At 39.8% G+C, this 14,646-nt stretch overlaps 1 protein-coding gene across 1 annotated transcript in view; it reads left to right on the top strand.

Annotated features, from left to right (window-relative positions):
- The window catches only part of LOC121385074 (extensin-like), a 76,326-nt gene extending 62,313 nt beyond the window's left edge, over positions 1-14,013 (top strand). The window contains exon 2 of the mRNA XM_041515611.1: positions 13,557-14,013. Within this exon, the coding sequence (XP_041371545.1) occupies positions 13,557-14,013 (457 nt within the window). The remainder of the gene's footprint in view (positions 1-13,556) is intronic.
- Positions 14,014-14,646: the final 633 nt, after the last annotated feature.

Here is a 14,646-nt window from a genome sequence, read left to right as displayed (position 1 = left end):
ACCGAGGCCGGTGTCTGGCTGCGAACCCTGTACTTACCAGCCTTATGCCCGATGGCTTAACCACGGCACCACCGAGGCCGGTGTCTGGCTGCGAACCCTCTACTTGCCAGCCTTATGCCCGATGGCTTAACCACGGCACCACCGAGGCCGGTGTCTGGCTGCGAACCCTCTACTTGCCAGCCTTATGCCCGATGGCTTAACCACGGCACCACTGAGGCCGGTGTCTGGCTGCGAACCCTGTACTTGCCAGCCTTATGCCCGATGGCTTAACCACGGCACCACTGAGGCCGGTGTCTGGCTGCGAACCCTGTACTTACTAGCCTTATGCCCGATGGCTTAACCACCTCACCACTGAGGCCGGTGTCTGGCTGCGAACCCTGTACTTACTAGCCTTATGCCCGATGGCTTAACCACGGCACCACTGAGGCCGGTGCCTTATTCCCGATGGCTTAACCACGGCACCACTGAGGCCGGTGCCTTTTCCCGATGGCTGCGAACCCGGTGTCTACTGTTACTAGCCTTATGCCCGATGGCTTAACCACGGCACCACTGAGGCCGGTGTATGGCTGCGAACCCTGTACCTACCAGCCTTATGCCCGATGGCTTAACCACGGCACCACTGAGGCCGGTGTATGGCTGCGAACCCTGTACCTACCAGCCTTATGCCCGATGGCTTAACCACGGCACCACTGAGGCCGGTGTATGGCTGCGAACCCTGTACCTACCAGCCTTATGCCCGATGGCTTAACCACGGCACCACTGAGGCCGGTGTCGTTAAACACAACACACTTTAACTTTGTTCTTGTTGTTGTAAAGTTAACATTGCACTCAGTGACAACTGATTATGAGCAACATAACCCAATATGATATGTCGACATCGGGTTTAATCGACTTGTCACTGACGATCATGTTCCTGTATTAAAACGGTCTGTCGCCACTGGGTAAAATCAATTTACACAAACGCTCATGTTTCCGTTCTTTTGCAGTCAACAATCTCCAGAATTTTCTTACCAGGAAATAATCATCATCTTTATTCGTTCGCTGTAGTGTCGTATCAAGTGTCACACCTTCATGGCGATTATTCGCGGCAATTTACTGAAAATAAGATTAACTTTTCTCGACGCGTTTTAATACAGAGAACAACAGAATTATCTTTAATCGATCGAATGACACACGGCCTTTCGCCGGGCTTGGTTATAGTCGTTTAATAAGCACATAAGTAAGCGTTATTTAAGTCGACGTATTTAAGGACTGTAAGTTTTTATCTGGTATTTCCTGTCATGGACGGAGCAGCCGGCCAAGGCCGTTTCTTGTGCCCATGACAGGCGTGCGCTACAGCAGCTTGTTCTGAATGTGCATGTAAAACCCTATGACCTGACCTGACCTGACCTGATCTGATCTGGTATCGTATCTCAGTATTCGGTTGCAGTTCAGAATGCGTTTTCGCAGTTCAATGACGAGGTGTACACCGATTGTCTGTCTGTCTGATTTTGTTGTTTCTTGTCTTATCTTGAGTTGGGGATTGTGGATTGTGTGTGTGTGTGTGTGTGTGTGTGTGTGTGTGTGTGTGTGTGTGTGTGTGTATATATATATATATATATATATATATATATATATATATATATATATATATATATATATGTATATATGTGTGTGTGTGTGTGTGTGTGTGTGTGTGTGTGTGGTGTGGTGTGTGTAAAGCGTTCGCTCGATGCGCTGTCGGCTTACGATCGATCCCCATCTGCGGGCCCATTGGACTATTGGTATATCAAAGTTCAAGAGCACATGGCTCAATTAATCATCGGCTATTGGCTGTCAAACAGTCAAACATTTGTTAATTCTGACACATAGTCATCATAGAAAACCCGCTGCATTTTTCCTAAATAATCAAGGGATATTTTATATGCACGTTTCCATAGACAGAAAAACAATTTGACCAGTTGTTGTGCACTGGTGGGAACGAAACAAAACTCAATACGTTCATTGGATCCATCGAAGTGGTTCGATCCTGCGACGCAAGCACCTCAAGCGAGCACTGTCATTGGAAGAAAGTTTGAACTGAATATGTTTAAATAATAAAGTTTACTCGACAATACATCTTTAATACTTACCCAATTAAACCAAACAAACAACTTTTTTTTTTTTTTTTTTTTTTTTTTAAACCACACCCAGTGTTATCGGAATCAACATGAAATGGTATAAATCTCCAATAACACTCGTGTTACAACGTTTACATATTCTGCACACTTTATAGCTCGCTTATCTATATTTAACACTAATATCCGCTAAACCGAACAATATATGTAGGGTATTTTATGGCTTTATCATATATTTATATCCCATTGAGTGAAGCCTACAGTGTTTTCACATAAGTCGCACAGTTTGCGCTACCCGTGTGATACCAAATTGCAGATTTCGAGGAAAAACATTAATATCGGTCATATCTGACAATTTTTTTTTTTCTCAAAATGTTATTTCAACTTGATACTCTTTTTTTTACGTACAATCAATGTTTAATCATGCTGTCCTGGGCACACACATCAGCTATGGAAGCCGGTAACTAGACGCGAAACTCATCATTTAAAGACTACACCATTCAACAGAAATTCAGCAGTATTAGGAAGGAAGGAAATGGTTTATTTAACGACGCACTCAACACATTTTATTTACGGTTATATGGCGTCGGACATATGGTTAAGGACCACACAGATATTGAGAGAGGAAACCCGCTGTCGCCACTTCATGGGCTACTATTTTCGAATAGCAGCAACGGATTTTGTATATGCACCATTCCATAGACAGGATAGCATATACCACGGCCTTTGATGTACCAGTCGTGGTGCAATGGCTGGAACGAGAAATATCCCAATGGGCCCACCGACGGGGATCGATCCCAAACCGACCGCGCTTCAAGCGAGCGCTTTACCACTGGACTACGTCCCGCTCCTCAGAAGTATTAGAGTTATGACTCACTGCCGAAACAATGTACCATTACTCAAACATGCTGTCCTCAGGTACAGTCGGTAATAAAAACAGTATTTGGCCAAATTCACAATACGTCATGATATTACCTTTACTGTTAGGATTCGTGTGTTTGATGTTGCCTAAGCTCAGACTACCAACTGCCGGCAGAAAGTTGTCCAACTTGACGGTTGCGTTGTAATTCCCCCACTCCCAACTTACAACGGGTGCGCTCAGATTAACAACTAATCGGTCGTAGGAGTTGTATACGACGAGAATCGAGTTGTAAGAGCGCTCTGACTAGCAACTGGACAGTCATAGAAGTCGTGACAGCAGAACGTTGGCAACTTTCTGCTGGTAGTTGGTTGTCTGACCCTAGCATATTTCACGCAGACAATCACGTAATTACGGGATAAGAATAACGATAAGGACGAAAGAAAATGATTTATTTATTAGTATATTTCGAATTCTCTGCAATAATAAGGATTGTTTCAATCTTGGCTTTAGTAAGCTAGTTTTGCACATAAGCCACAAATGGTCAACTTTCTTGGGACAGTGCATATAAAAGATCCCTTACTGCTAATGAAAAAATGTAGCGGGTTTCCTCTGATGACTACGTGTCAGAATTACCAAATGTTTAACATCCAGTAGCCGATGATTAACTAATCAATGTTCACTAGTTTTGTTGTTAGACAAAACAGAGTGTACTTTACTTTAACATTTCGGGACATGGATGTACAATGAAGCAGGTTAACGGTGTGGATAGGTTTCTACACCACCTGTATCGACCAAAAGGCCTACTACAGTCAGATGACTCATTTGGCAAAAGAAAACGGAGTGAAAAGAAATGCATTTCTTGCCCACTGGACAGGGTCATCCAGCGTTTGCATGATGCTAGAAAAATCTGACTGACCCTAGTGCTAGATAAATCTGTCTGACCCGAGGGCTAGACGATTTCTACATTCGCGTGACGTCATAGCTCATGTTTTTCAGAATTCTGTTTGCCATTTCATATTCTAATTCAACATATTTGTAAGAACCAATCTGATTGGATCTCTAATAAAAGTTCAGGTGGTAAAACCACTGTTATACCGGTCGCAAATTTCCAGGTGCAACTACGTCACACGTATTCATACGCGCAGGTTTGTTTATCAACAACAATGTCAGATGTCTGTCAAAACGTCGGCCACAACTATGACCCGTTTGGCACATGCTGGGGTATAAACTCGGGAATCATGAATATTTCAGGGCATCACAGTGAAGCCGACTCATCAGAAAGCCCAAAAAGAAAATATCCCTCAATTATTCATACCCTCCATCCCGAGTCAGGCCACCGATCTTATCGGAGGTCGGACTCGGGATGGGCGTGTTCGAAACCCTAGTGGTATATGGGCACGTTAAACTAGTTACATCATCATCATCATCAATTATTCACGGCATTAAAGTTGACGAAACGCCAGCACGGATTCCCCCAAACCCCCCAAAAACAAACTCACAACCTGCACAGTAATGCATTGGGAACGAAAAATGTGGGTTTTTTTAATGATTTAGATGTACAAAAAATAAAAGTTACTAAACAAAACCAAATTGAAATCCACAATTCAACAATCCACGTGTACAATTATGGCACAAATTTCCACGCTCACCGTAGTTTAAAAACAAATGCTTTGTTAATGTCAAGGTCGTTTATTATTTCAGACAATTGCTTTATTTTACTGTTGCTATTATTGTTATCAATTAATAGTTACTCGGGAATACAATTCATTGTACACCACGTTGAGAAGAAATTTGAAATAAATTATTACAAAACGGCGAACTTATTTGTTGAGCATAGGAATCATTTGTTGGTATGTAAATAGGTCTACATTCCTGAGTGACGTCACTGTAATGACACTATATCTGAGGGAAGTCTGTTATAGTTTATTGCAGAAAAAGTAATAAAACAGTTGAAATTAGAATAGACATAACCCTACTGTGTTTTCCGATTCGCGTCGCCAGTAAAACTAAATTTGCGACAGTAAAACCACCGATATACGTCCACAAATCGGAAAACACAGTAGGGTTATCCCCTAATTGTATCATTGTTTTAAAAATATTTAAAAAAATTAATATTTTCAACTTTATATTTATAATATTGTTAAGTTGTTGCATGTGTATGTCGTTGCATAAGTTGGACTATATTTTTCAGAGTATGATTAAATGAGTATCATTGTTTGTAGGTGAAATGTTCACGAATCGTTCAACAAAAACCAAAACGTACGTAGCTTACAAAATTAATGTTTTGTTACTGTAATTAAATGGGTATGACAAAGAATCAATCACCGTTGTGAGGTATAGATAAGGTAGTTCCAACCCTCGGGACAAAATGTTTTTGTAAGGTCATCGGTAAACCTCGGTAAACCTCGGTAAACCTCGGCCCTCACCAGTAAGCATTTTGTCCCTCGGGTTGGAACTACCTTATCTATCTATACCTCACAACGGTGATAGATTCTAGTAGTACATTATATTTTCGCAATGGTATATAGTTTCAGTGCTAACGAGAACCCGTTCTGTTATCAATTTTCGTTTGAAGTTGGACAATTATGCATAGATTTTAGTGGAAGATGGCATCTGTGTAGTGAAGTCTTACAACATCACTCGAACTCTTTTACTAAAATGTCATACTGTAAAGGTCATTATATAATATCATTATGCCATCATAATCGTCACGACATCTTGTTGCTAGCCTGTTATATAGCAACGAGCAAAAGCGCCCAGCTCGACCTAAGTGACTCTGTGGCTATAACTTGTTCAGTTCCATATGCGTTCAATTAGGTTGGTATCCATGTCTAGTCTTAATTTAATAATCGCTGAACGAAATATTATGTATTATCGATTATTGAAAATGACCAATGGGAAATAAGTCGGGTGACCAAGCGTCAAGGTGTTAGCGTATATCCCTGTAACGGGAAGTTTAAAAAGGCAGATCTCTGCCAAAAACCCGAATTTCCAGTAAACTAGTTCATTTAAAATAGATGTCGTTCGGATATAATCAAAGACTTACGTAATATAGTGACATCATAGCAAACAACAACAACGCAAATAATACAAACACAATATACTACTACTACTACTACAACTACTACTGTTCCTGCTACTGTTGTGGCTGCTGCTGATGATGATGATAATATTACGACAATATTTGGAAATCCTCGGAGTCAAAAACCGATTGAAATAATATGATACAATATGATGGAATTTGCGGTTAACCATATATAATTTGAATATAATTTGTTTCCCGCAATATTGCTTCACTCTATCGGCAACTGTCAAATGAATTATCACTTTTATCCATTCTCTTTACTGTTTACGTGCATTCTTTGTTGTTGACGATTGTTTCTGATCATGAATGTCAATCGAACGCTTCTGATTGCTATGTTGTTGTGGGTTGTTGTTTTTTTCTTAACTGGAGAAATATAAAGCTGCGAAATTGACTCACTATATCTTCAGAGTCCCGAGTAACTTTATTAACGTGCCTATATCTAATAAAGGTTCAGGCTTGTCCGCCCTGGGGACAGCCTCTTATTAAACAAGTGGCTTTGTCCAAGGCAGAAAGAGAGGGAGTGGTGTAAAGTGGACGGAATGTGGAATACCAAGTTTGAGGAAGCAAAAAATAAAAGTATGCTGTGTTTAACGACACCACTGGAGCACATCAACTATTGGATGTTAAGTATTTGGTAATTCTGACACGTAGTCATCCGAGAAAACCCGCTACATGTTTCTTAATACGGCAAAGGATTTGAGGAAGCATCACACCATCCAATACTTCTTAGATATAGTTTTATTTCCTTGTTTGAGCGTGGGTGGGTGGTGTTTTCATTTGGTTGTCTTTATCGCTGTTGTTTGTGGTTGATTTCTATACAATCACGCCAGTAATGGAGAATTAGTTGCACTGAACATGCACAACGGAACGTACGCGTAGTGACCTTTTTAGCGATGTAAGGTCTCTGATTAGTGTCTGCTTTGGCTATTTGTTTTATGACTTGGTTAATATTGTGCAATGTTTCACGTGTTATTGTATCTCCAATGGGTATCTTGTGAGTGTTTTTCTTCAGTGTGGTGCAGGTTTCACACCACTATTGCTTTTTTTTTTTTTACATATACGAGAATACATACATTTGCCTATATAGCAATGAAACTGGGGGAAACCAAGTAACCACAACCACCACCCAAAAAAAACAAAAACAACAAACAAACAAACAAAACAGATCGCACCAACAACTAATACCCTCAAAACAACAAAAACAATTTAAAATAATAATAATAATAACACACACACACACACACACACACACACACACACACACACCTCGAACCCTCCCCCCCCCCCCCCAAAAAAAAAAGAAAAAAAAGAAAAGAAAAAAAGACCCACAACAAAACGTAAATTGTTCGATAGATTTAACATTCATGAGAAAGAAATACATGTGTACATACACACATTAGACAGAAAACAGTTTATGCTTGAAAATGCCTTCATTCTAGATGCTTCATTCCACCCAGTGCACCACAACTGGTATATCAAAGGCCGTGGTATGTGCTATCACGTCTGTCTGATAAAAGATCCCTACTAATAGAAAAATGTAAAAATGTAACGGGTTTCCTTTTTAAGACTATATATAAAAATTACCAAATGTTTGACATCCATTAGTGTCCAGTGGTGTCGTTAAACAAAACAAACTTTTGTTCGTTCAAGATACTATGCATTTGCCTTAGTTTGGCACCCAATAGCCGATGTATTTTTCGTGCTGGGGTGTCGTTAAACATTCATTCATTCGTGCATTCATTCTAGATGCAGTAGATTGAATGAATGGTAACAAAATGTTGAATCGTAAAAAATAATTGATATTCAAACTGTTTTCGTATATCTGTTTCATTTGACTTTTTTCATCTTTTTTTTCGTTTTTTTTTAACTATTTCTGTCACCATGGGAACCATATAAAATAAGAAACAGGTTTGATTAAAAATATATATAGGTAATCTAATATTTCATGTAACAGTGTACGTCTGGCGAATTGCATGATCGATCTAAGTTCCAGAGCAAACAATCTATTTAGTCACTGCAACAAATATTTACTCCTTTAAAAAATACTGTGAAAAGAATATATGGTTATCACTGGTTCTACGGATTTCATGACCAAACAAAAGGCTTTAAGAAAAAGAAAAAATACAAAATGAACTCACAAACCTGCAAAATGCAATCTTACATTGATCCACTTTATAAGCTGTGTAAGCCAGTTATTAACCAATTAAATCTAGTGTGGCAAAATCTATTCTTGCAATAAGAACTAACCCTGACGGACATAACTTGACATTAATTCATACTTTATTATATGTACATTTGTGCAAGATATATAGACCTTCATGTAATTATGTGACCTGTCAGACATTGTATAAAATGTTATTAATACTGAGAATAGAGAATAAAGTTTAAACAAATAAAAATGATCCAGTAAGAATTTAATCATGCATGCAACGAGTGAATATTTACGAAGGCTCTGCTATTCAAATATGCATATCCGAAAAGTGTTGTGATTACAGTTGTGATGTTGCATGAAACAAATGAGTTGCATGTAACAAAATATGCATCGATTAACTGTCTAGGCTAAGTTTAGCGGTTATTATTATTATTATTTATAGAAAAAGAAAAACATCTTGTAAGAATTTGATCCTCCGTGCAATGAAGGAAGGAAATGTTTTAATTAACGACACACTCAACACATTTTATTTACGGTTATGTGGCGTGAGACATATGGTTACGGACCACACAGATATGAGAGAGGAAAGCCGCTGTCGCTACTTCATGGGTTACTCTTTCGAAAAGCAGCAAGGGCTATTTTATATGCGCCATCCCACATACAGAATAAAACATTCTACGACCTTTGATATACCAGTCGTGGAGCACTGGATGGAGCGAGAAAAAGCCCAATGGGCCCAACGCCGGGGATCGATCCCAGACCGATTGCGCATCAAGCGAACGCTTTACCACTGGGTTACGGTCATCCCTCCCCTCCTCCCTCCTTCGTGCAATGAGTGCATTTATATGCACTCACCTACTAAAAAAAAAAAAAATGCTTACATTTTGTTTTGTTTAACGACACCACTAGAGCACATTGATTAATTAACCATCGGCTATTGGATGTCAAACATTTGGTAATTCTGACACGTATTCATCAGAGGAAAACCGCAAAATTGTTCTTAATGCAGCAAGGGTATCCTTTATATGCACTTCCCCACAGACAGGAAAGCACATACCACGACCTTTGACCAGTGCTATTAAAATATCCTGTCTTAATTGTTTAGAGTCGTAATATTCCGCGATGCTGTATTCAGTTTCAAATCAGGTCCAGGCAGCAATAGATGGTTTGCTTTTCTGAACAATTTTGTAGGATAAGTTTAGTGATTTGTGATTAGAGAGAAAGAAGTCGGCGTGGTTAGTGTCGTAGCTAGGGTTGTAGGGGCGGCAGAAATAGGCAGTTACCTCCCAGAAAAAAACAAAAAAAACGTTCTCTCTAAATGTTAAAAAGTGTACCTTTGGTTTATCTTGGAGAAGACTTCAGTATCATGTTAATGTGGTTTAATTAGTTTTACTCCATTACCTTACTTATTCTGTGTTAGATACATAGGTGATTTTCCATTTCACTATCGAATCCAACCCACATTGAGTGCACTGCTATGCTCAGGGGGCGCGACATTTTGCCTATTTTTCGTTCCACCCAGTGCACTACGACTGATATAGCAAAGGTCATGGTATGTGCTATCATGTTTCTGGGATGGTGCATACAAAAGATCCCTTGTTGCTAATAGAGAAAATGTAGCGGGTTTCCTCTCTAAGACTATATGTCAAAATTACCGAATGTTTGACATCCAATAGCCGATGATTAATAATCAATGTGATCCAGTGATGTCGTTAAACAAGACATGTTTTTGCTATGCTCAATAGGGACGTGTATGTGGTGCAGGTGTCTCACCAAGGTTCATAGCCTTAAATACTAAACAAATTGAAAGACTTTCAAAGACCTTTACCCAACGGTCAAAGACAATAGAATACGATAAAAATACCAAATCATTTACTTTGCTGTTCATGGCAAGAAATTGTTTGGGTTTTTTACATGCATCATGACAGGTTAAACCTTGTCAAATAAAACTGACGTGTTATGATGTAGTTATACCAGCAAAAGGAAGGTCAGAATATTGACGTTGGTTGAAGGGAAAATGAACAATAAAATAAAAGAAAGAACACAATACGAGAAATTAAAGACTTTCACAGACTTTCAAAGACCTAAAAATATTTTTTTCTCTCCAAAATTTAAAGACTTTAAAGGAATTTAAAGACCGCTACGACCCCTGTTCACCAATTTCACGGGTGTCATTACGAGTGTGTCCTCCGAGTATATGACCCCCACATGGGGCAGCATTACGCGACAGGCACGGCATGCTATCCGCACCTCGGGCTCGGGTGATACCGAGACAAGTAACACCAAGCCTTGAACATGAACGTGTCAATTACTCTCGTACGTCAAGGGAAATGATGGACATCCATCACTCATCTCATTATCATTAACATCATCCGTCCATGTTTGTGACGTCCGAACAAAAACGTATTTTTATCTGTGTGTTAAACGTTTGAGGCATCTTCATAATATAAAATAAGAGAGACCAAAAAAAAAAAAAAATGCAGCAGAAAACCCCCAACAACCCCCCACAAAAAGACACAGAAGCCCCCAAAAAGCAGCACACAAAAAACGAAAATGAAAAAGGCCAGGTACTGGGCACATATATGCATAATTACAGAGGTTATTATCAGAGTGTTTTTCGGTATCGTCAATATCATACATTATGAATACATTATTTGTATTCCTAATATATGATATTGACGATACCGAAACAAACGAGGGTAATAATCTCTTTATCATATAATCTCAAGCTTAATACAATGTGTTTTTGTAAACTGCACACGCAACTTAAATCCAGTCCGCCATTACTAGATATTCAAATGACGTAAGAATATGTGGTACGGTGTCTTTTTGAATGAAAATGACGGCAAACTCGAATGACGTCATTTTGGATATCCCATCAAAATTAGTGCGTAACGTGTTTTTTGTTTCTGAGCGCTGGACAACTTTCTGTGTAAAATTGCTATTGGAATGTTTTTATTTGATGCATACGTCAATTATGGAGTGTCAACCTAGTACGTTTGCTTAAATGTCAAGAAACCTAGTGCCGTGACCTCGATTAATTTACATCTAATTTGCAAAGTTATCAAATTCTTAAAGTATGTGATCTGAAAAATATCTGAAAATGTAAGATATTATATGATATATGATATATATATATATATATATTGTCATGGCTGTCCCAACAATTTTCGTAACTGTGCTGTGACGTGAACCTTTCTCAAGTAATTTTAATATTGGACAAAACAAAATATTTATTTTTACATTTAGTAGTAATTATTTGCATATTTGCTTGTATTCTGTAATGTCTGGAACTATGCCATTTATTATAGTTATTGTTTAATGAAATTCTTAGTAGTGCCGTTTGTCGTGTTTGTCGTGTACACTATAGGCAAAAACGAAATTGCGCAACTATTGTTATTAGTGATCGTTTGGATACACAATGCGAGCTACATTTAGATGTATTTCATAATATGTTTATAATGTATGAAATTATGTTTGTAAATAGTTGCCGTAATTTATTTATGGGATATTAGTATATTACGATCGCTAAATGTGTTAATTTAATGTTTGACGTCCGTGTTTTGGTCTTGCGGTCTTCGACTTTTATTTAATTCCACCGGCCTCGGTGGCGTCGTGGCAGGCCATCGGTCTACAGGCTGGTAGGTACTGGGTTCGGATCCCAGTCGAGGCATGGGATTTTTAATCGAGATACTGACTCCAAACCCTGAGTGAGTGCTCCGCAAGGCTCAATGGGTAGGTGTAAACCACTTGCACCGACCAGTGATCCATAACTGGTTCAACAAAGGCCATGGTTTGTGCTATCCTGCCTGTGGGAAGCGCAAATAAAAGATCCCTTACTGCCTGTCGTAAAAAGAGTAGCCTATGTGGCGACAGCGGGTTTCCTCTAAAAACAGTGTCAGAATTACCATATGTTTGACGTCCAATAGCCGATGATAAGATAAAAAATCAATGTGCTCTAGCGGCGTCGTTAAATAAAACAAACTTTTTTTTATTTAATTCCCAAATTCCTGTGCATATAAAAACTAGGACACAACGTTGACATTAATATTATTAATGTAAATATTTCCATAACTGCAAAGTGTGTGTACTTACACACTGAAAACATTCCATGGGCTCATAAACAAACCTGGGATAAATTTCCGTTTGGTCGACTGTTTTGACATGGCTGCCGGGGTTGACCTTGCCCTTTCAGTAAAGTTTATTTTCCTCCAAAACTTGTACGATCGATTAGCTATTTTCTTAGTTAAACGTATCTTAATATTGTTTGTACATTATGGCAAATCATTTTATTAATTAAGTGAGGTAATAACTGTAAAACTGATTACTGTAATATTAGTGCTTTTAGGAACTATATCCTTGTACGCTGAGAACCTGTTTACACATACTGGTTGCTAAGGTCTGATATATCGGTACACAATGTTTGTAAACATAATATTCCCAAAGGCTTTTTCATTAAAACGCAATCGTTTTTATGCACATTAGAATTTGTTTGTATTATTAACCCGAATTCCCAATGTATTTGCAATGCACTTTAGCGTGTCTTTGTGCCTAGTGAATAATGTCGTTTTCACAATAATCCCAAAGGCTTTTTCATTAAAACTATTTTATATTGAAATTAGACCAAAAAAGCAATTGTGCAATAATAGTCTCATATTTATGCACATAAGAATTTGTTTGCATTATTAGCTTGAATTCCCAGTGTATTTGCTATGGAGAATTAGCGTGTTTTGTGCCTGGTTAATAATATCGTGTTTATAAATATTCTAAAGGCTTTTTCTGTAAAATTGTTTTACGCCAATTTTAGACTAAAAAAGCAATTAAGAAATGTTAGTTTTATGTTTATGCACTTTAGAAATTCCCAGAATTATTTATTTTAAGTTGGTAATGCTTTTGCTATGGGCTAAACTGACGTATTTACAAAAGTTGAAGTTTCTTAGGATTTAGAGTGTGCATTTACAAACTGTAAACTGCAAACGGAAGCTGGACCAAAAAGCAATTATTGTATTTATTGAGCATTTGTGTGCATAACGTAATTATTAAATGAAATGATATTTATTTTGTAAAGGTAGATCTCTTCCTAGCGTGACGTAATTTCTGATTGGCTGTTATGACGTCACGTGGTACTTAAGAAAAAGTATAAAAGGCTGACGTCAATGGACCACCACCACCCTCATTCGATTCTCATTCCAATCTAATATCTCGATGACGACGGACGTTAGCCCTTGCTCTCTCGATCTGCCCCCCCCCCCCCCCCACCTGGGGGGACTGATGAATACCTATGGAATGCTGATTGAATACCGGGTCTCGTACACCGGGTCACGGGCAACCGTGACCTTGGTGTACGGAGACCGGATTCAGAAGAAAGGAAGGTGGAGGAAAAGGAGACGTGTGCCAGCGGCGGTGCAGGGGGGGGTCAAAACCGGTGGCTAAACCGCCGGCGGCGACTCCTTCTGTTAGACCGCCGAACACCGCTCACCAGAAGAAGACGACCCAGATGGAAGAGGTTCCGGCCCCGGCTGTCTCGGCTACCGTCCCACTGGAAGACGACGAATTGGACGAGCCTGACACAGTCATCTGTGTCACCCCGTCCAACCGGCCTCCGACACCTACTCCTACTCAAGCGCCTCCGGACGTATCGCCGACCCTACCGACGACACCCGTTGAGGCGCAGGCCCGGAAGGAGCCAGTTGTGAAGAGGAGGAAGGCGAACACTCCCCCGATTTCAACACCACCCAAGCCAACTCGCCCCTCCAAACCGCCGCAGCCGAGGACAGAACCAGAGGGATGGTGGTCACTGCAGGCCGGCCGTCTCTAACAGCGTTACCAGCAGCTGGTGAAGACGAACCTCTCCGATGTACGCCATCTGATTAGCCGCCCCAAGGAGCAGGCTTATCAACCACTACCCGACGGACTCAACGAGGGGGGAATTCGCGGTGCACCGGCTCAAGATGCGGGAGGGACAGATCGCAGTGTGCGTAACCATCCGCCGGAACGGGAAATTTAATCAAGGTCTGCTACTACAGGAGATGGACAACCCGACATTACATCGTGTCCTGAAAACCGTCGCGGGTCCACACTACCGTCCAATCACCAGGTCGCTAGCAGACTCCGATTACCGGCAGTTCCTCCCGCACCTTGACATCCAAGACTACATCGGAACCCCCTAGATAACAACCTTTACCTCCGTGAGTACTAACTTCTTTTTTGGGCTAGTTAGACTTTAAACGTTTTGGAAGCAGTTCAAAATTCTTATGTTTATTTTTTTATAAGTAGTCTAACACATTTTATTTTGGCGCCCGTTCAATTGCTCAAAATCACCTTAAAAACCTTTTGGCTGAGCAGTCTTAACTATTTTTTGTTAACTTTTAGAGTCCGGACATGTTTTGGATGCAGTTACTCTTTGTAGACTTAGGTAAAATACAGGCTTCACCGAGGAATCGAAATTCAG

The sequence above is a fragment of the Gigantopelta aegis genome, chromosome 11, assembly GCF_016097555.1.
Source record: "Gigantopelta aegis isolate Gae_Host chromosome 11, Gae_host_genome, whole genome shotgun sequence".
NCBI lineage: Eukaryota > Metazoa > Mollusca > Gastropoda > Neomphalida > Peltospiridae > Gigantopelta > Gigantopelta aegis.
This window is presented reverse-complemented; position numbering and strand designations above follow the sequence as displayed.